Source organism: Acomys minous (assembly GCF_964271855.1).
Source record: "Acomys minous genome assembly, chromosome: 16".
In the NCBI taxonomy this organism is placed as follows: Eukaryota; Metazoa; Chordata; class Mammalia; order Rodentia; family Muridae; genus Acomys; species Acomys minous.
The window spans coordinates 4,490,956-4,511,873 of record NC_140498.1 but is presented as its reverse complement, the minus strand read 5'-3'; the positions used below and the strand labels follow the sequence as shown (position 1 = coordinate 4,511,873).

General features: G+C 46.9%; 2 protein-coding genes across 4 annotated transcripts in view; one reads left to right on the top strand and one right to left on the bottom strand.

The window, feature by feature from the left end:
• The window catches only part of GLP2R (glucagon like peptide 2 receptor), a 51,354-nt gene extending 33,764 nt beyond the window's left edge, over nucleotides 1-17,590 (bottom strand). The window contains exons 1-4 of the mRNA XM_084764352.1: nucleotides 17,326-17,590; nucleotides 11,475-11,562; nucleotides 10,024-10,128; nucleotides 8,956-9,077 (exon numbers count right to left, since the gene is read on the bottom strand). Of these exons, the coding sequence (XP_084620478.1) occupies nucleotides 8,956-9,077; nucleotides 10,024-10,128; nucleotides 11,475-11,562; nucleotides 17,326-17,514 (504 nt within the window). The 5' untranslated portion in view covers nucleotides 17,515-17,590. The remainder of the gene's footprint in view (nucleotides 1-8,955; nucleotides 9,078-10,023; nucleotides 10,129-11,474; nucleotides 11,563-17,325) is intronic.
• The window catches only part of LOC311587499 (uncharacterized protein), a 35,346-nt gene extending 15,523 nt beyond the window's left edge, over nucleotides 1-19,823 (top strand). For all 3 annotated transcript variants that reach the window (XM_084764384.1, XM_084764385.1, XM_084764383.1), the window contains 3 exons: nucleotides 13,814-13,909; nucleotides 17,556-17,881; nucleotides 19,163-19,823. In XM_084764384.1, coding sequence (XP_084620510.1) covers nucleotides 13,814-13,909; nucleotides 17,556-17,881; nucleotides 19,163-19,183 — 443 coding nt within the window. In that variant the 3' untranslated portion in view covers nucleotides 19,184-19,823. The remainder of the gene's footprint in view (nucleotides 1-13,813; nucleotides 13,910-17,555; nucleotides 17,882-19,162) is intronic.
• The last annotated feature ends 1,095 nt before the right edge of the window (nucleotides 19,824-20,918 follow it).

Here is a 20,918-nt window from a genome sequence, read left to right as displayed (position 1 = left end):
TTTGTAGAATTTGTAGTATTTTTTTTCTGTTTTTCTTTTAAATTTAATCAGCTTCTGCTTCATGAGCTTTGAAAACCTATTAATAGGTTGTTGTTGTTATTGTTGTTTATTTATGTATTCTGATGAATTTATCTCTTCACTACTATGTTTGTTTATTATTTGTTTGTTTACTTATTTAGAGACAGAGTGTCACTATGTAGACCAGGTTGGCCTTGAACTCACAGATGTCCACTTGCCTCTCTCTTCCAAATGTCAGTACATGTGCCACCACACCAGCTGAGATGGTACTCTCTATCCTGGTGATATTCATTGCTCTGACATCTACTTTGTCTGATATCAAGATACTTAGTATTTGTTTTCAGTTGTGATGGCTTGGCTGAGAATGGTCCTCATAGACTCACATGTTTGAGTACTTGGTCCAGTTGGTGGAACTATTTGAGAAGCATGGCCCTGATGGGCGAGGCATGTCTCTGGGGGTGGGCTTTAATGTTCCTGAAGACTCAGGCTATCCCCAGTCTCATCCTCTCTCTTGCTACAATTTGCTGGTGGAGATGTGAACTCTCAGCTCCTGCCACCAGGCCTTTGCTCCACAATCACAGACTCCACCCCTCTGAAACCATAAGCCCCGAATAACATGCTATCTTTTGTAAGTTGCCTTTGTCATAGTGCTTTGTGCAATAGAAAAATAACTAAGACAACAATGGTTTTGTTTTTGTTATTTTTTTATCTTTTAAATTTTCACCCTGAAGATTTGTATTTGTGTGTGTGATTGTCTTTTAGCGTGGATAGTATTATAGACTTTTGCATTTTCTTAACATAAACTGATATCCACCTGGGTGGAATGCTTAGATTGTTTATACTTAATGCTGCTGTTATGTGGCTGGGTTTAAATCCATCAGTCTTTTTCTTTGTCTCACATTTTCTTTATTCTCTTTTCCTCTTTTTCTGTCTTATTTTAAATTGACTATACCTTCACTCTCTCGTTTCATGATTTAGTATGTCTTCTTTCAATTTTTAGTGACTGCTTTGAGACTTATAGTAAACATCTTAAAATTATTGTGGTCTACCATGATCTAATATTTTATGATTTGGTGCATAATTTAACAACTTCACCGTTGCATACTGACACATCCTTCATCCCGGCCATTCTGCTGTTGCTGCCATCCATCCACTCACTACAGCACACCCCATAGGCTCCTGATAGATCCTTACTACTTTGCCTTAACTAGTACTCTGCCTTTTAAGGATATTTTGAAATACAGTAAGGAAATTGTCTCTTGCTGTTTCTAGGGATCTTTATTTCTTTGTGTGGATCAAAATAGCCACCTTGCACATTTCCCTTTCAGCGTTGAGGGTTGTCGTACAGTGGTAGTTTAGATGTAAATTTTTTGAGCTTTAAAAATAACCCATTATATTTGTATTAAGAATTATTTTCTGTGGACCTCATTATGACTCCTATAGTACTGTGAGTCCTCCAGCCACTCTCATTTGACCTCTCTTCTTAGATAAGCTTCTTACAAGAAGTCCCTGGGGCTGGAGAGATGGCTCAGTGGTTAAGAGAGCAGACTGCCCTTGCAAAGGACCTGAGTTCAATTCCTAGCACCCATATCAGGTAACTCCAGCTTTGGGGAGTTCTTATACCTCTAGCTTCCATGGACATCTGCAGACACACAAATATACACATAATCTTTTTAAAGTCCTCATTTCTTATATTTTTAAAGTCTCTGCTTCTTAACAGCTCTTGTCATCACAACACTTCGGACTGTTTCTCAACTTGGTACATCAATTTCATCATCATCATCATTATTATCATTATCATTATTATTATTATTGCTGTTATATTTTACTCTCCGCATGTGTGTGCATGTGTGCGCATGTCTTCATGCGTGTACATGCGTGTGTGTTATATTAACTGATGTGCACGCCCAAGCACCTGTGGAGACCTGATGCTGATGCCAGAGGTCTTCCTCACTCTCTGACTCATTTTCTGAAGCGGGGTTGATCTCTCACAAAGCCTAGAGCTACTCAACTGGCTAAGCTGGCTGACCAATGCAGCTATAACATATATGTATTGCACACTTATATTATGCTATGATATATACATATATTTCTAGGAACTGATGTGGAATGATTTGCAGGATATGTTACTGAGTAAAAAAAAAATACTGCTTTCCATGAAAGAAAAATGAGGAATAACAGCTATATGTTTGCTTTGTTTTATAAAAAAGAAGCACAAAACATACTTCAATTAACAAAAGAACTGGGCATGGTAGACTTTGAGAGGCCGAGGGTCACCACTGATTTTGAGGCTAGCCTGGGCTATATAAGTAGACCTTACAAAAGAAAGAAAGAAAGAAAGAAGGGAGGAGAAGGAAGAGGAGGAAGAGGAGAGAGAGAGAGAGAGAGAGAGAGAGAGAGAGAGAGAGAGGAAGGAAGGAAGGAAGGAAAGAAAAAAGAGGAATGGAGGGAGGGCTGGAGGGAGGGAGAGAGGATGAGCCAGAAAATAAAAGTGACTGTCAATAGGAGTTTCTGGAAGAGGGTAAAGGAAACAGTGATAAAAATTAAATATCTCTTTATACAAATTTGGCTTTCAAATCCTGCCAATACCTTGCCTATTAAAAGACAAAAATCAAAGGGGAAAGAGTGGAAAAGAAAAACACAAGTAAAAACAGCCAAACAAAACTGCGTATCCCAGTACTCAGATGACCACATAGAGAAGATGGTTAATTGCAACACAGTGCTCTCTGCTCAGAACACAGCCTGGGGGGTTGCGGGGGGGGGGGGGAAGATCTGCAAAGAAACATTAAGATTTACCAATTAGGTTTGTGGTATCAGGAGCAATATTACTACTTTAATTTTGAAACTAATCCAGGGAAATGGATAAATATGATGTCACAAGAAGTAAGGTTTTACTGATAGAGTAAAGAAACATAAATACAGAGTAAAAGAAGGTGAGCAAAATTTCTAAATGTTAAATTAAATCACAGATCTCAATATGAGGTCTTGATTGTATGGGTTCATCTGTGCGTGTGTGTGCACGTGAGCAAACATGTGAAGAAAGAAACATTTTTTAAAAAGCAGTTGGTCTGGAGGGAGGGCCAGGTGGATAAAAGTATTTACCATGCAAGTGTCCTATGAGGACCTGGGTTGACCCCGCATAAAATCTGGACAGACATTGCAAGTGTTGGCAATCCCAGCGCCCTACAGGGACCTGAGAGGAGATGGGAGAATCCCAGGCACAGTGTGAAGTCGGAAGACGGGCTGGGGAGCGGCTGTTCACCTTGTCTCAGACGGGGCCTTTGTTGTTTTCCTGCTGCGTACTCCGGGCTGTCACAGGAGCTGCTGTGCACACTGTTAACTGTATCTGCTTGGAACCATGACAGCGTATCGTCCGTGTGAAATAACTGCCTTCATATTGGGTGGTATCTGATGAATCTTACTGTGTCTGAGAGGCGTTTTCCAGCATTTCAGAAAGATAGTGAAGGCCAAATGTGAATAGATTTGAATCTAGGTAGTGGGTATTTTGTTTTTCTTTTAACAATTGTATATGCTTGAATATTTCAAGATAAAGTACAGGCACATTACATGGCTTTTTCAAGTGTTAAATTACATTAATCATTTACATTTATCACTGCAATGAGACAGTCTTGTGTTAGAGTTTTGTCCTTGTGACAGAATTTCTGCAAGAAACAGTTGGAAGGAGGAATGGCATATCTTGACGCAGGGTAGGGAGGGCATGAGGGGGTAGAGAAGCTCACGTCATGACAGCTGGAAAGCCAAACCAGCCAATCCTACGCTGACTAACTCTCTCCTCTTCCCATTCATCCCATTTTTATCCCACCTAGACTCCCAACCTACAGGATGGCAGAACCCGAACTCAGGGCGTGTCTTCTTCCTTTTGTTAGTTCTTTCTGACCCCATCACTGACATACTCAGAGATATGCCTTACTAATCTCCTCAGAGATCTCAATCCAGTCAAGTGACAACCAGGCTCAACCATCACAATTACATATTGCAATTATACTCTGGGGCCAGTAAGATGGCTCAGGAGGCAAAGGCATTGCCTCCATGTCTATCTCAGGGACTAACACAGGGGAAGTAGAGAAGCGACTTCTACAAGTTGTCCGCTGATCTCCACAAAGTCTGTGTTGTGATGTACATCAGACACACAAACACACACACACACACACACACACACACACAAATAATAATAATAAATAAATATTTTAAATTATGCCCTATACAATTTTATAATTGATAATTGTATACCAATTAAATTCTGTATTGGAGAATAGAAAACACTCTATATGAGAATAAAGAAAATAGCCTGAAGTAAGATGAAACAAGAACTGGCCCTCCCACACTTCTAAATCGAAATCTATACAGACAACTCTAAACGTAGTGTCTGTGCTTATGCACGTATACCACACACACAGCACCAAGACATGCACTTAACATACATAAGGATTCCCAGAGTGCTGTTAGTTGATAATAGCATGGTATGCTTGCCAAAACTCTGAAGGGCAAAAGTTTACTCACACTGCCCTTTTTTGGGAATAGTTTCAACCCACTCTGTGAAATGCAGGTAAACATGGCCAGAAGCTTTGGGGTTTTAAGTATTTGAGTTCTTGGAAACACAACAATATGCTGAGGGAAGGAGCATATTCCTCCTTCTCCTCCTCTCTCTGCAGGGGAATATTATCTTTGGGATGGGAGTCTGGCTCTGTAACCTGGTAAGAGTGGCTTAAAATTCAGATCTTCCTGCTTAAGCCTTCCAAGTGCCACGGTCACAGCCACACACCCCTGGTGCACCCACTTTTCTAGAGAGAAATCTTCCTTTGTGTTTTTCTACTCACTGACTTGGGGTTGTTGCCACAGCAGACCAAAATGGGGTTTACATCTGCCAGTGAATCTGACTGCATAGAAGAATTATCTGCAGAAAGTTAGCCTTAGTATTAAAACCCAGGCCCCAATGCAGACCCATTGACTCAGAATTCATAGAGTCATAAATTCATCATGTATTAAATGTCTGCTCTACATAAAGCCTATTTTGCATACCTATTTTGCATATGCTAGGATTTGGGAGTGGTATCTAATATGATGGTTACAGTTTGATTGTTCTCAATCAGTTTACAATGCAAGATGGAAGATAAGAAATGGCCATTATGAGATTCATTCAAAGTATGCAATTAACATAACGTCAGCACTATGGCATGAACCAGAGAGGCTTGAGATAAACCACAGGTGTCACTTTGATCCCTTTAAGAGATGGGACCTGGGGGGCTAGAGAGATGACTCAGAGGCTAAGAGCACTGACTGCTTCTTCCAGAGGTCATGAGTTCAACTCCCAGGAACCACATGGTGGCTCACAACCACCTATAATGTGATCTGGTGCCTCCATTGGTCTGCAGTTGTACATGCAGACCGAGCACCTGTCACACAGTGAAGCTGTATAGGGTACACAGAGTTCTACTAACTCAAAACAGAAAATATGGCTTTTAAAATGGCTCTAAGATCATCCTAAGATGTGGAGAGTCCATCGTAAGGCCCAATAGGAGCCTGCAGACTCAAGACAGCCAAGAGCACACCAGCTCTCCTAGCTATAGAGAAAGTCACAACCAGAGTGAGAGATGCAGACTCAGACTATCTGGGGAAAGTCTCTGAGGGTAAGACATGAAACTCAGTGGCAAAAGCCAAGCATATTGTCATGGTAGACTCCATAGTATGGCCATACCGGCATAAGTGTCCACTGATTAATTTATATTAGCCAGTTGGAAAATACAAGCCTTACTAAAAATTAAATTATGTAAATCAAATAACCATGTAAAGGTGGAAGGAGAGAACTGATCCACAAAGCTGTCCGCTGACTTTATATGCACACCATAGCAGTCTTACCCCACACACCTATCACATGCACACGTATATTACATACATGTACAAGTTTTAGAAGGAATTTCAAATTTCAACTAAATGAGAGCACAGGGAAGCTGGCCCTGAAGGCGGGATGGGTGCAGGGGTGATGCACTCCCCCTTTCTCCCTCACCGCCTGCAGTAGCTGGGAGAGCTGACCCTGGGGTCATGAGAGCAGGAGAGCTAGCCCTGCCCCCTCACAGACCCCTGCACCTTGACTGGGCAGCACAGTGGAGCTGGCTCTGGAGGTGTGAGTGAGCCAGCCCTGAGGCCATGAGAGCAGGAGAGCTAGCCCTGCCCCCTCACAGACTTCTGCACCTTGACTGGGCAGCACAGTGGAGCTGGCTCTGAAGGTGTGGGTGTGGGTGTGGGTGAGCCAGCCCTGAGGCCATGAGAGCAGGAGAGCTGACCCTGCCTACTGCCAACAGCAGCACTGGGTGTCCTAGCTGAAGCAGTGCTGGAGAGCTCACCCTGGTGGCATGGATAAGGGAGAGCCAGCAGGCTGACCAGCTCTACCACCCTGGCCCAGATCCAGGCCTCTGAATTGGGCCACCTCAAACTCTATATCATCTTCGAATAGTCGGGATTTGTAAGAGGCCCAGTCCCGCTAGTCCAAAGCCACAGGATCTCCATGACACAAGGCAACAATAGAGTGACTGGAAGGAGTCCCGACAATGATCCAATATTGATGGTGTCACAGAAGCCAGAGATCTCAAACCAGACCAATAACCCATTGCAATGAATATTTGCAAATGAAGATGTGTGGAGAGAGGGCTATACTGTGGGACACACAGTGACATACTAGAGCTTCCACAATGAGACGTGTTCTATACTTTGGTTTTGCCGTTGTTGTTGTTGTTTGTTTGTTTGTTTGTTTGCTTGTGTGTTTCATTTGGGGGGATGGGAGGTTGCAAGGGCGAAAAGCAGATATGAGGAGACAGGGAGATGAGCAGGCCTGGGGTGCACGATATAAAACTCACAAAGAATCAACAAAAAGCTTTAAAAGGGGTGGGGCACATGGAGGTGAACCGTGATGGTGAGAGGTAGCCAGCCACTGGGGAGCAGGGGAAGGCGCTCCAGGCAGTGACCAGCAAGCTGAAGGGCAATGCTGGAAGAGTGACTTCCCTATGCACTCTTTGACCCTGAGTGTTTGCTTTTCCTCCTGCCACAGACATTCGTGCTCTCCTCCTTCCCGTGGCCAACTCCTTCTCACCCTCTGTCTCAGTTTGGGCAGCCTTCCCTACCCCCAGACTGCATCGGTACCCCCTTTGCTGTGGCTTTGAGCATCCCATACGTTTGTCCCAGCAGTTAGTCACCCCTCCTGTGTGCCCCGACAGGACTCCAGGCTCCTTCAAATCGTATCTCTGTCTGAGGTGCTTCATCACCGTATATAGCGAGAGTGGAAAGTGGGGGAGACACATGCGGCACATCTGTCTATTCCTCAGCACCTCCTCCTCTCTCCCGTGCGACCCCTTTATACTTGACCTTGAATGCAGGGGAGCAGGATTTGGACAAACAAGTAGCTTTAGGAGCCCAGGGAGAAAGTGGTTTTATTAGAGATGGTTTAGTACAGTTTGAAGCCTAAGGGTTAGCTCAGAGGAGTGCTCAGAGGAAGACACGCCCAAGAGTGGGCACCGGCTCCTAGGGGGAGGAAGCACTTCGTTGTCTTGGCATTAGCTATGTATGCCCTTTTGATGACTCTCATGCAACATCTTAAAAGGTTGCTAGGAAACCTTTTACCCTCTCCCTCTTTTGTCCAGAGAGATACACGAAATGGCCCCAGAGACACCTTTCCTGGAATTATAATCTGATCAAATAAAATCAGAGACTACTCTGGGTACAGAAGGAGTTTAGTACCTGCTCCTCCCCTGGATGTGGGTTTTCTGATGAGTTTTTTTGTTTTTTTGTTTTTTTTGTTTTGTTTTGTTTTAAGAAAATTACAGGTCTATGGTTAGCAAGGAAGAAATGTTAATGGTGCTGGAATTCTTGTTCCTGTTGCTGGGAAAGCTTCCACCAGATTCCAGAGAGGGGTTCCCCCTCCCCACCCCCAGCTTCTCATGTCCCCAAGACCACCCCTGCGCCTTCCTATTCTGTCTCAGAAGGAAAATGGGTGGAGCTGGGAATTGTGCATACACACACACACACACACACACACACACACACACCTATGATCACAGCACTCAGGAGGCTGAGACAGCAAGATCACCAGTTTGAAGCCAACTAGGCTTCAAAGTGAGACCCTGTCAAGGAGATGAGATGGAGAGAGAGAGAGAGAGAGAGAGAGAGAGAGAGAGAGAAGGAGGAGGAGGAGGAGAGAGTGTGTGGAGGAAATCTGCAGGGTGACTTGCTCACTTTCTCTGCATTTGCTGTGCTGCTGAGATGACTGAAGGAGGAGCAGTTCCTGCTTAGAGCCTGCTGACGAACGATATGCCATAATTTATGTCTCTTGACTTCCCAAAACCTCGTGATGATCGCATGCAGCATCCCCTTGGTGTGATGAAGGAAGCAGAGGCACCAAGAGTGAAATCACTTGTGCGAGTCCACGCCTAGTAAAGGAAGAATCTGGATCCATGTGACCAAGTCTGAGCCTCATGCTGCTGCCTGCCAGGATGTGCATTTTGGAGACAGGGATAGATGAAGAATAAGCAATCGCAGAAATATCATAGAGTGGTGGGTACAACAGGGGAATTTGATGAGACTTGCGGTAGAAGTGGCCACTGGGCCTCTCTGAACAGAGCCATGTACCACCTTACTTGCTAAGAGACAACCAAACTGAAACCTGAATTCTGGGTGGTTTCGGGGAGCTGTTCCAGACATGAGACCTAGCAGGTACCAAGGCTGGGATGCTTCTGGAAGAGTCGCAATAACATTTCATGTTTCATCTCACGGGAGTTGCTGTTTGCGTGAATTGCAGACCTTCCCTAGCGGAATCTGGAGCAAAGGTGCTGGTGGAAGGTCTCGTGTCCCCCCTCCCAAAGCTGGCCATCCCCTGAGGTCCCCCAAGTTCCAGCCCTAGGCACTTTGTCAGCAAGCTAGTAGACTCACGTTTTGTTTGAAGCTGTGTTTCTCTGAGCATTCAGAGTCATCCTGCCAAATATCTGTGGTGTTCTCTTGCGTCTGCCAAGTCCCCTGAGCCAAGCAATGTCTGTAGGCCCTTCCTGGGCTCTCTGAAAGTAAACAAAGCTCTAGAGGAAAGGTCAAAACGTACAGCCCGTTCCTTGAGCCCGCCGGAAGGTCTTCACCCTGGTTAGAAAGCTGTGGAAAATCCCAGGGGAAAGGGGTTTTCGTTTCTCCATTTGGAGGTTCATTAGCATCCCTTCTGTTTATTTGGGATGGGAAGAAAAACACGGAAGCCTCTAGATTTTATAACTAACCATGATCCTCTAATGTCCATAGTGTTTACACATGTCTCCGAAGTTAATAGTTCCCAGTGACTCAGAGATATAGCCCAGTAAGGTACAGTCGCCTGGGAGATGCTGACCTGAGCATGCTCAGTGAAGCATCTCTCCCTAATGCCCAAGAGGTGGCGCCATGAAGAAGAGAAAGCAAAGGGTCCAAAGCAGGCTGACTCTGGCCTGAGATATGACAGGCCAGCTTCTGAGCTGGTGTCCTCGATCCAGCTTTACATTCTCTGGGTCTTACCTATTTCCTCATCAAGAACTGTTACGTAACTGCTGCCAATCTTCCGTGACATGAGAGAAGATTGAGTGTGATTATATGTGTATGCTCCTCATTCTTTCTCATGTCCTTTTTCTCCCCATGACCAAAGCTGAAACCCTTGCATTCTTCCTACAACAGTCAGGTTCTATGGGAGGTGAGTCTATCCATGAGCCCAAAAGTGCTGTATAAGTGGAGTAGATAGAAGCCTACAAATTGCGTGAAGAAAAAGAGGAGAGAAGGATACAGTTCATTGGTAGAACATTTACTTCCCAGCGCTTAGAAAGGGTGGAGGCAACAATACAATACGGAGTTGGTACAACATACCCTTACGATGCAAGAGGACTTAGGGAAAACTTTTGCCTAGAATCCCGCCTGACTTCCCACTGGCTGCTCCACCAGGAGCCTCTGTCCTTCAAAGGAGCTGCCAGAAGTGAGTAGGATGAGACCCGTTACCTTCATTCCACCAAGGTAAGTACGAAGGACAGGGAACAGAGACATTTCCCGGAGAAGAATGGGGCCAGCACACATACTGATCGAATGTCCCATTACAAAATATGCCTGTGGGGAGAAGAGAGCGCAGAACAAATGTGAGTCTACACACGCAGGGTCTTCGGCTAGAAACAGACTCAGGAGCTGGGAGCCCACTTTCCAGTCTTTGGAAGCTGGTGCAACCATTGCCGAGACCCACACAGTGTCCTTCTCTTTAGAGCAGTCAAGGATGCAGAGTAACTGGGGACCACAGGGATGCTGAATGTAGCCCCAACACTGCCTTCATCTGCCCACTTTGGCTTCCAATCACTGTCCATGCCATGTTGGTTTTGCTTTATTTTGTATGAAGTGAACGCTCACGGAAACTCATGATCAGGGGGAAGATGCTTGGAGGCCCAGCCACGGGTTTGTGTGGCATAATTAAATGATTGTCAAGTGTTCGCCCATCTGAGTATAGGACACAGTAACTGTAAAATGACAGATGGCACTAAGGAAATGTGTGGAGTTGAGGATCTCGGTCTCATATATCTAGCATTTTTCGGTGTCCTTGTATCTCTCAACTTGAATATTAATTAAATCATTACTACAGGGGTTTGGATCATCTCGAGTTCAGGGAGTGTTTTATGTATCTGTTCTCAGTAACTAGAAGGTACAAGCCTAAGAACGCAGCCTGAGAGACCTCCTGGAATGTGATGGAGCCATTTCATACTGCAAGCTCCCAAACTTCTCGGACCACCATCCTTCCCCGCCCTCCTTCTCGCTGTGGTAGAACCCAGGGCCGTGTTGAGGCAAATAAGCAGGTCCCTGGCATTAAAACTCTGCAGACCTGACCCAGGTTGGCCCAGTTATTAGCTGCCTTAGCACACTGCCAAGCCGGTTGCCAGGTAACAACACACGGTCTACTTTCAGAGCCACTCTGCTCATGGACCGGCTCCATATAAAGAAGGCTGCCCTACTTTGACCTCAGAGGTAGTGTTCCCTTGAAATGAAAAATGGATTCTGTAGCTGACACCAAGCCTGGGCAGATGGAGGACTGAAAGGCCTGTTCACAGAGGAAGTGTGGCTTCTGGTCAGGCTAACCCTTAAGAAGCAAGCCATGCACTGCAAGGAAGCCCCGTCTCCACAGAGAGGCCCGGTGCAGGCACTCTGAGCACCAATCAATACTTTCCTCTAAGAACCAGCATCAGCCAGCAGACAATGGCATGAAGATGCCTTCAGTGATTTCAGCTCCCAGCCTTAGAATCTCCCAGTTACATCCCAGGTAACGCATTGTAGAAAAAGACTATGTCCGGTGTGCCCTGAACTCTTGCCCCAATTGGAACTGTGAGAGACAGTAAATGCTTATCACTGCTTTAAGCCTCTTAGACTGAGGGCAGCCAGTTGCACAGCCACAGATAACTAATGTGCATGCTTACCAGAAAGTTCAGTGCTCAGGTTTGTCAGGCACTTCTCTTTATACTCAGCCCACTTCCGAGTTGTGTCCTCAAGGAGTGATCCTGGTACCTAAACACACAAAACCATGGTCACAGCCAGTCATGGTGGTGCACATCTGAAACCTCAGCACTCAGGAGGTGAGTCCTAGGCCAGCCTGAACTACACAGTGAGACCCTATCTCAGAAACAAAACAAACAAACAAAACCCAAGATCACTCCCAAGCAGCCACGAGTCCAGCTGTGGCTTTGTTTTTCTCACATCCCTGGTCCTCAAATTGCCTTCCAAAGTGGCCCATACCAAGAAACAATTTCCTCGGTATCTATGTTCTACTTAAAAATAAATCTTAATTTTGCATTTAATCAATAATATAAATAGTACTTTTTTCCCCCCGAAATCTTTAAAGTTGGCCATTTCAAGGGAGTGTAAAGCAGTGAGGCTGAGCTTTCCCACACTTGCACAGAAGTGCTGGTGTGCCCCCTAAAACTACACAGATTTCCCCAGAGAGAAGCATCTCACTGAGAGGGGCCCCACAGTGTGACTAAGCAAGGCCCACACATGCTGGAATCAGTGCCATTGAGGAGACACATGCTGTCCTGAGGCCTTGGGACTTTCGCTATTGTTGTTTGTTTGACTGTCTTGTCCATGGAACTTTGGAGATGCCGCTCACATATGCGGACTTTTGAGTAAGTAAGTAAATCTCTCAGCCTCTCTCTCTGTGAACTTAGACCCCTTCTTTCTGTTCATGGAGGGCCTTTCTCTTCAGCTGTTCAGTGGCGGCATCTTGCCGAAGCGCACTGTGTGTCAGGCTTTGTGCCGAGGGGGAATAGCGGGACACAAAGATGAGCAGCGTGTCTCTAGCAGTGAAAGACATTCGCAATACATTAAAGATATGGTAGATGCAGCAATGAGGAACGGAGGAGCATCTGGAGAACTTGAAGATGTTCCCTTTAACAGCTTTCAAATTTAATTAAACTTACACAACCAGCCACTACCCCCAAACTCCATCTAGAACCAATGGGTGGCCTGTTTCGATCACCTAAATTGTCTGATCTCCCTCCCCCCTCCTCGCTTAAGTGCACCCTCCCCCAACACCTTGGCAATCATGATGAGGTCTGTGGCTTTCTTCTATGTCTTTCCTAAAGGACACCACACACACACACACACACACGCACATGCACGCACGCGTGTGCACTCTTTGGAAAAAGGTTTACGCCATCTTACTGGTCCATAGGTTTCCAAAATTTTCTCAGTTTGTGGCACCCTTCACTGTCTCAGTAATTTTCCAAGGCATTCCCAGATGCACCTCCCCTGCCCGAACAAGCACTAAAGTCCTGTTTATTGAGTAAATAAGTCCAAACAGTTTATAAATGTTTATACCTTAGCAACTTTGAACGTATCGGGCATTGCGCAACCTCTCAGACTTTAGGGTGGGATTAGACATCTCCACCTTCATTTATCCCCTTTTCCATACTGGTTTTGTTCTGCTTGGCACTTGCTTTCTGTCACAGTCTCTGCAGACCACCAATCTAATAGTGAGCCAAGCAGACACAGTGCGGAGCAGCACAGCTATGAGGCTAGCACTTGGGGACGGGGGGGTGGGGGGGGTCAGGCAGGGGGCGGGGAGGGAGGGAAGAAGGGGCAGGAGTTCAAGTCCAACCTTAGCTACACTGTGAGTTCAAGGCTAGCCTGGGCTACATGGGTCTCTCTGTCAATTAATTAAATTCAGGTCTTGGGGTGTAGCTCATCTTAATGCTTGCCTGACATGTGCAAGGCCCTGGGTTCCATCCCCAGCACTGCAAAAAAAACCAGAACAAGACATGACTCTGTTGAGCAAAGAGTTTGCATGGTGACCTGAAAGTGCCACAAGCACTATACTTCCCTCCAAAAACTGAATTCACAATGGTACCCTGGGCACTTGACACACAGTCTGGGGACCGGGGACCATGGAATTAGCCAATAAGGAGGACGCAGGAGAATATGATTAATAGCTGGCACTTATCTCTTCGCTTCCTTTTGCAGTGAGCTTGGAACCTCTGCCAATAATGACCCCTTCTGAGTCAGAAGCACCAAGAAAGCTTATGAAAATATTGTGTAACAAAATAAGCAACTTCTGACTCATGTTTTCTTTCAAACACTTTAGCAGATGAGTTAATAACTAATCAATACATTTCCAGGATCCTCGAAGTCATGAAAATAAGGTCATCTGTTGCACAAAGAGCTGTCTATGCCCTGGGTGAACCTTACTCAAACCTGCCTAAAGACGAAACTGTGACATCGGTCTCTGAACTAAGATTCTCCTGGCTCCCTTGTTCTTTGCCAGGACTAATGGTGACGGTGACAGTACAGAAGCCGGAGCCGGTGACAAGTGCTTTGCCACACAAGCAGGAAGAACTGAATTTGGATTCCCAACACCCAGGTAAAAAGCCAGCCCTAAGGGTACATGCCTGTGATCCCAGAACTAGAGAGGAGGAGCCCCATCTTACAGGCCAGCTAGTCTGGCTGAATCAGTGATATTCTGGACCAGTGAGAGATCCTGTCTCCGAAGACAAGATAGAGAGCAGCTAAGGAGGATACCTGACATCGACCGCTGGCCTCAGCATGTACATATTTGTGCACACAGCCACACACACAGTAAGCACGTAAAGTAGAAAACAAATCAGAACTGAAAACTACTGAATGTGGTCAGCCTAGGAAGCCAGACAAACTTGGTTGTCTCCTCAGGTGCTTATTTAAAACACAGCAGCCAGCACGATGGGAGGCTGACAGAGAGCCAGGCTCAGCTGAACTCCCAGTATGATGAGCACAAGAGATGCATGGGCAGGTCCAGCTTGACCCTCCTCCTCCCCTCCCCTTTACATAGGCAGCCTGCATCCATGACCAAAGGGGCTGAGAAGGGATTAAGAAGGTGCATGTGCATGCGGTAGCAGAGCTTTTTCTGACTCAGCTTACACAAATCTTTCTTTGTCAGACGATGAATATCCTACAGAACAAAGAAAGAGAAAGTCCCAGGTAACTGCAAACAGGAGAAAGGGGGATCACAGCCTTCACTCTCGGGGGGGCACCTTCCCCTCCGGACCCTTCTCTCTGCACATTGCCTCATCTTACTTCTTTTTCAGTTCTGTTCCATTCTAACCAAAAAAAGGAAGCCATATTACTCTGCAACCTTTATTTTTCCACTTAAAAGATGCATCCATTTCAAGATGTACTTAAAACTGCTTTAGTGTTGCTTTTATTCAACACCCCCTTTAACTGTTGCACATAATGCAGGGAATAAATATGGTATAATTTATTCTTTAAACCCTCCAGCACTGAACATCTAAGTTACTTCCAGATGCCGCTAATAGCATGCTGTGGTGAAAATCCTCCTAGCTAGACCTTTGCGAGGAGATGAAGAGTCACAGCTCCCAGGTCATGGAGTACACACATTTTTAAAGATTTTTCAAAATAATGTATTGACAAACTGCTTACCCCTGCCAATTAAAAAAAATTTAAACCATGAACCCTTTCAAACACCAGCCAGTGATTTCTAACATCAACTTCTGCTAGAGCCTGTTTAATAGTTTGTTTTTAATGCCAAATAACGTAAATGAGTGAGTGGGTGGGTGTGAGCTATTACGACACTTGCACTTAGAAACTAAAGTATCTCTGAGAATTTCTCATTAAGTGTATTTTATGAAGACTTCCTGCCAGCACATATACACAGACACACACACACACACACACACACACACACACACACACACACACACGCCACAATCATTTATATCCCCGGGCAGGGAACTCATGCATGAGCTAACCTCATGAATGTCTACGCAAAGCCTAGTAAAGCATAAACATCCAAAGACTCTGAGGTTACCATTGGATAATCAACAGGAGACTCGTCAGATTCACAGGCATGTGCTATGGCTGTGACAGACCAGGGTCTCTGTACACAAGTGACCAGGTGACAAGAGGCAAAGGGACCCTTCCCCCAACGGCGTTATTGATATGGAAACACCAGAGTGAAGGGGCCAAGGTATGATTTAGTCAGCACTGCCAGCCAGTCTGAAGTACTGCAGATGCTGCTGCTATTGTATATAAATAGTTATATGTCAACAGCTCCCAAGAGTGCTAGAGAAGACGGAACACAGGGCCACAACCCTCTGGGTAGACACAATGGCTCCCCAGCTCATGGGTGTACGTGAGGGAAGGCAACTGTATAACTCCCTGGAGCTTTTTGCCTGTCTATGAAATGGGTTCAGTAGTAATACTCTTCTCGTGGTCTGGCGGAAAGCATTACACAGGATGATGTGCAAGGAAGCGTCTCACAGTGGCATGGCCAGAGCTGCAGCAGGGCTGGTGTGTGCAGCACAGTTGGGTACATATGGATAGAAAGTGAACAGAATGTAACAGTTAGCTGGGTACGTTGAGGATACCCAGAGACTGCAAGCAAGGATGGACATACCATCACCTCTCCCTACAATGGCACCAGCAGTAACGATGGATAGCAGACCCAGGTCACCTGCTCATTGGGAATGCAGTCTCTCCAGAGTCTGCCACCAAGACCACCAATTGTCTCAGGGTTGACAGCGCATGAGGGATGAAGGCTGCCTTGAGGGAGATTTGGATGCAGAGAGGCAGCAGAGATGCTTTTGCCTGTCTAGTCTCCGGCAGAAAGGCTGGGGAAAGGGACATTTATGAGATCTGGCACCTCTGCCCTCCCCGGGTGCAGGAAGGCAGGAGTTTTTAATTCTGATGCTGCAAATGAGGACTAAGAAGCAAAAGGGGAAAAGGCGGCTGTTCCCTGAGGTACTTTCTTTACTGAGCTGAGTGGCACTGGGGTTCCTTCCCACCACAGCCCTGAAGAAACGAGACCTTGGAAAGGGAAGGAATGGCCAATGGGCTAGCCTCTTTGGGTAAGGTGAAAGCAAGCTACTGAAAAGCCTAACCAGAGGCATCAAACACAGGCTAGTACACCCAGAAAGCCCTCCGCTGGCCTGCAATGGGTCCACACTGACGGATGGAGAGCAGAGTGCTACTTGACCTTCACAGGCTCAGTCTCCTCCTCTGTAAAATGGGGTTTTAACCAAAGACCCTGCCTTGAAGGTCTGCTGAGAGCTTAGAATGAGACCATAGAAGCTGGGATGTGTGACACCAAACCCAGTGCCACCTGGCTATTGCTGTGGTCACACTATTTACATGCTTTGCAGTAAAAAAAAAAATAGATCACAAAATATCTATAGTATGACTATCCATTGTTTTAACTTGTACGTAAATGAACAGAGGGAAAGTGTTGGATGTGCAGGCCCCTGAGTGTGAGCGAGGTTGCACGGTGGCTGGTGGAATCACTGTGATCTGGAGCTTGCATTGATAGGTCTTTGGATTTGTTGTCCTTTAATATTATAGACTACAGAACACAATAAAGAAAAATTCTAAATTTTCTCAATAGGAACAAAGGAAAGGAGAAAAGCAAAAAAAGAAAGGGTTAGACATGTACATGTGCTGTGGCCACTCAAACCAGCAAGAACGTACAGGAGGATGCAGGCAGCCACTCATAAATGTTGACAGGAGAAGATGCTTCTGGAAAGATAGAAAAGGAGGACGAGCGGGGCACATTGCAATTCATCATTTCAGCTGTGTAAAATAATGCACAGAAAAGAGATTTAAAAAAAATCAGCCAAAATATGAACACTGAACAGAATGCTGTGGCTGTGGCTGAGCATCATTTTCTTAATATGGTTTTATTCTTCCCAAATTGCCTACAAGGGGCCTAAATTGCCTCTACCACCAGAAAACATGCACAACTGATAATATTAACAAGAAAAAGAACGAGGAATAAAAATCTGTTCTTACTTGTTTGATGGAAACCAGCAGAAGCAGGACGAGAAAGGGCCTTCCAGGACCCCAGAGCAGACGCATCCCGTGGGAGTGGAGAGGACAGGTCCCCTGAGCCACAGGGATGCCCACCGGCTGTGCCCGCAGCCTGGGCAGGGGCCCCGCTCTGCTTCTACTGGGCACTGCCGGGCTTGGTTGGGGCCGCATCCTCCTGGCGCCCTTTCACAAGTGCAGGCACATCCCTCTAGCACTCCAAGATGTACCGCAGGCGGTGGCCTCCTGCATTCCTCCTTGTCCGGAGAGGAAGTGTTTGCACAAGTCCTCTGCAGGCCGCCGACTGTCTGAACTGCTCTACAGCGATCCACCGAATCTCCAAGTTTCTCATCCCCCGCCTGCCCCTCCTAAAATCTTGGGAGATTTTTCCCAGACCTACCCCAAGACGGCTGTGCTGCCTGGGACTTCCTCAGCAGGCCCAAAAGAAAAAGCAAGGCATGGTTTCCATCCCGAGGATGCTGCTCCACACTCGGGCCAGAAGGCAGTTCGGATAGCTGCAGAGGACGGGCAGGGATGCCAGGTGAGTATCTTTGAAGCTGATATTTCTTTCTATGGCATCAAACTTTTCTAACCAGTGCTGGTGCCAGCGACAAAGGCAGGAGCCACCTGTGAGCTCTGATTATGCTAAGCTAACAAGAGCACCTCCCAAGGTCTGAAAAAAAAAAAAGGCCATTCAGTGACGAGGGTTAGGTCTACACAATAGCAAAACAATGGGTAGGAAGCGCCGAGGTTGGCGCCTCTCCATCGTCCACGTGTTCTGAGCTGGCCATGGTGTTTGGAACACAATGCTGCCCAGACCACATGACTGATACCTTTGCAGTATTCATAACCCACCACGTATGACCAACACCCCGGCTTCCCACTTCAGTTTACGGTTGTAAAACCTTCCACCCTCCGCCCCGTCACACTTGAACTCACAAGTATACCGCAGGGTACCATTACTTCCCCATCTGAGAGCTGAGGTATACTGGGGTTCAGAGAGGTCACATTGTTTGTTCAAAGCTGCACAGCAAGTAAAAGACAGAGCCAGGCCTTCAAGCCAAGTCACCTGACCACAGCTACCTGGCCAGGAGTCTGCTTGAGCCTCCTCGCCACATCTGATCCTGACTGGCTTCCAGCAAGCAGTCTATCCAATTTTTCCAATTGGAGGCCCAAGTGGAAGGATGACCTGATAGACAAAATGTCAGAATGGCAAGAGGCAAGAAAGACAGCTCTCTCTCTCTCTCTCTCTCTCTCTCTCTCTCTCTCTCTCTCTCTTCTCTCTCCCTTCCTTCTTCCCTCCCTCCCTCCCTTCTCTCCTCCTCCTCCTCCACTCTTTTTCTCATATTTAAGTCACATCCATAGCTCATTTCCATTAACTGGTCAAGCCCAGTGACTTCTGAACGTTCAGGGAGATACAGGTGAACGGCTCTAGATAAAACTCCCTGGAAATCTTAAAGCTCTCACACGGCAAGAACTCCAAGCCAGGATAGCAAAAAGACCCTTCTAGAAAGGGATCCCAGATGGGCTTTTATGCTTGGTGTGATTTCTGCAGTCAAAGTGGCCATCTCTCTGGGACCACAGAAAAGGGGATGAAGTGGCAGGGAGAGAGGGAGGAAAGGGGTGTGTGTGTGTGTGTGTGTGTGTGTGTGTGTGTGTGTGTGTGTGTTGAGTGTGGCAGTAAAGCTATTCTGTACACATCAAAGGGGAGCTTCCCGGCTGCATGATAAGGGAGAAAACGCCTGCTTTGTGCGAATATCCCATCTCACTTCTTTGAATGTTACTCAAAAGCATTTTTTCCTGATTTTTTTTTTCCTGAAAGGACATGCCTTGGTCGGCCTGAGTATAGCTTCCCCACCGCTGCCTGTTGGATGGATGCCATCTAGTGACAAGACGTGGTACACCTGTCTGTGAGAGCAGTATGTGGTTCCTAAGGCTACCAAGAGCACAGAACACAGGGAAGCACAGATGGAGGGAGGCAAACACAAATGTCACCGCGCATTTACATCTGGACGACTCCAGGGCTGCTCAACTCGTAATGAGGAGCCCACAATCTTCCGAGGCCACACAGACTCTTTTCTCTCTCCATTCCTTCCTGGCTTCCGGGGTTATTGGATTTCTTATGTAAATTTTCACTTTTCTTGGGGTTCCTAATTGCTTTTCCATTCCTCATCCTAACAACCGCTTGGTTTAGTTTTTGGCTTTGGTTTATCTTATTCCTGGAGACCTAGGTAAAAGACAAGTTTCTTAGGAGGCTCCACTCTCCTTCTCACTCCTACTCCAGACATGGCCACCATGAAGCAGAGGCTAGCCTTACCCTCCCACAGGCTTAAGGATCTTCAACATCATGGGTCCTGCAGGGACCCATTCATGGAGGATGCGAGTGATGGCTCAAGGGATTTGAGTCCCCTAGATGGTGCTAATTTCTGCAGCCAGTGGAGCTCACGCTACACACACACACACACACACACACACACACACACACACACACACACTGCACAATACACAGGCTTTGAAGCAAACTGCCTGTGTCTTTCTTCTCTGAGTCCCCAGGTTAACCATCTGTCCTTGGAACCTCTTTCTAGGGCTGAGCAAGAAACAGGCCCACAAATTCCATCCCCCACCCCAAGTTTCCATGTTTCTTGACTGCTCACCCCTACAAGCATATCCTAAGTTCTAATGTTTATGTATGCAAATAAAGGCTTGTGAGAGTGGATGTGGACGCTAAAAGGGAGGCCACAGGGGGGAGAAGGAGGAGTTAGAGTGGAGGAAGAACACGAGGGATCACATGTGTCATGGAAGTACAAACAGGGTGGCTGGGCTGGGCTGGGAGGGCAGGAGGAGGGTGGCTGGGCTGGGCTGGGAGGGCAGGAGGAGGGTGGGTGGGCTGGGCTGGGAGGGCAGGAGGAGGGTGGGTGGGGTGGGCTGGGAGGGCAGGAGGAGGGTGGGTGGGCTGGGCTGGGAGGGCAGGAGGAGGGTGGCTGGGGTGGGCTGGGAGGGCAGGAGGAGGGTGGGTGGGGTGGGCTGGGAGGGCAGGAGGAGGGTGGGTGGGGTGGGCTGGGAGGGCAGGAGGAGGGTGGGTGGGGTGGGCTGGGAGGGCAGGAGGAGGGTGGCTGGGGTGGGCTGGGAGGGCAGGAGGAGGGTGGCTGGGGTGGGAGGGCAGGAGGAGGGTGGCTGGGGTGGACTGGGAGGGCAGGAGGAGGGTGGGTGGGCTGGGCTGGGAGGGCAGGAGGAGGGTGGTTGGGGTGGACTGGGAGGGCAGGAGGAGGGTGGGTGGGCTGGGCTGGGAGGGCAGGAGGAGGTGGGTGGGGTGGACTGGGAGGGCAGGAGGAGGGTGGATGGGGAAGAAGGAAGAAAGAGAAACAACAAAAGTAAATTTTGTTTGAGACGTGCCGTGCGGGAACCTAGTTATGTGTAAACTAATTTTTTTTTTAGAGACCATCTTATGCTTCTGCAATCTAACACCAAGGGCCCTCCTTAACTTTGAAAGTGAGTGTGGAGTGGAGCATCAAGACAACCCCCTGAATAGTCTTGGCTTTCAGTCAAAAACCAATGTCCTCTATAGTCATCAAAGGAAG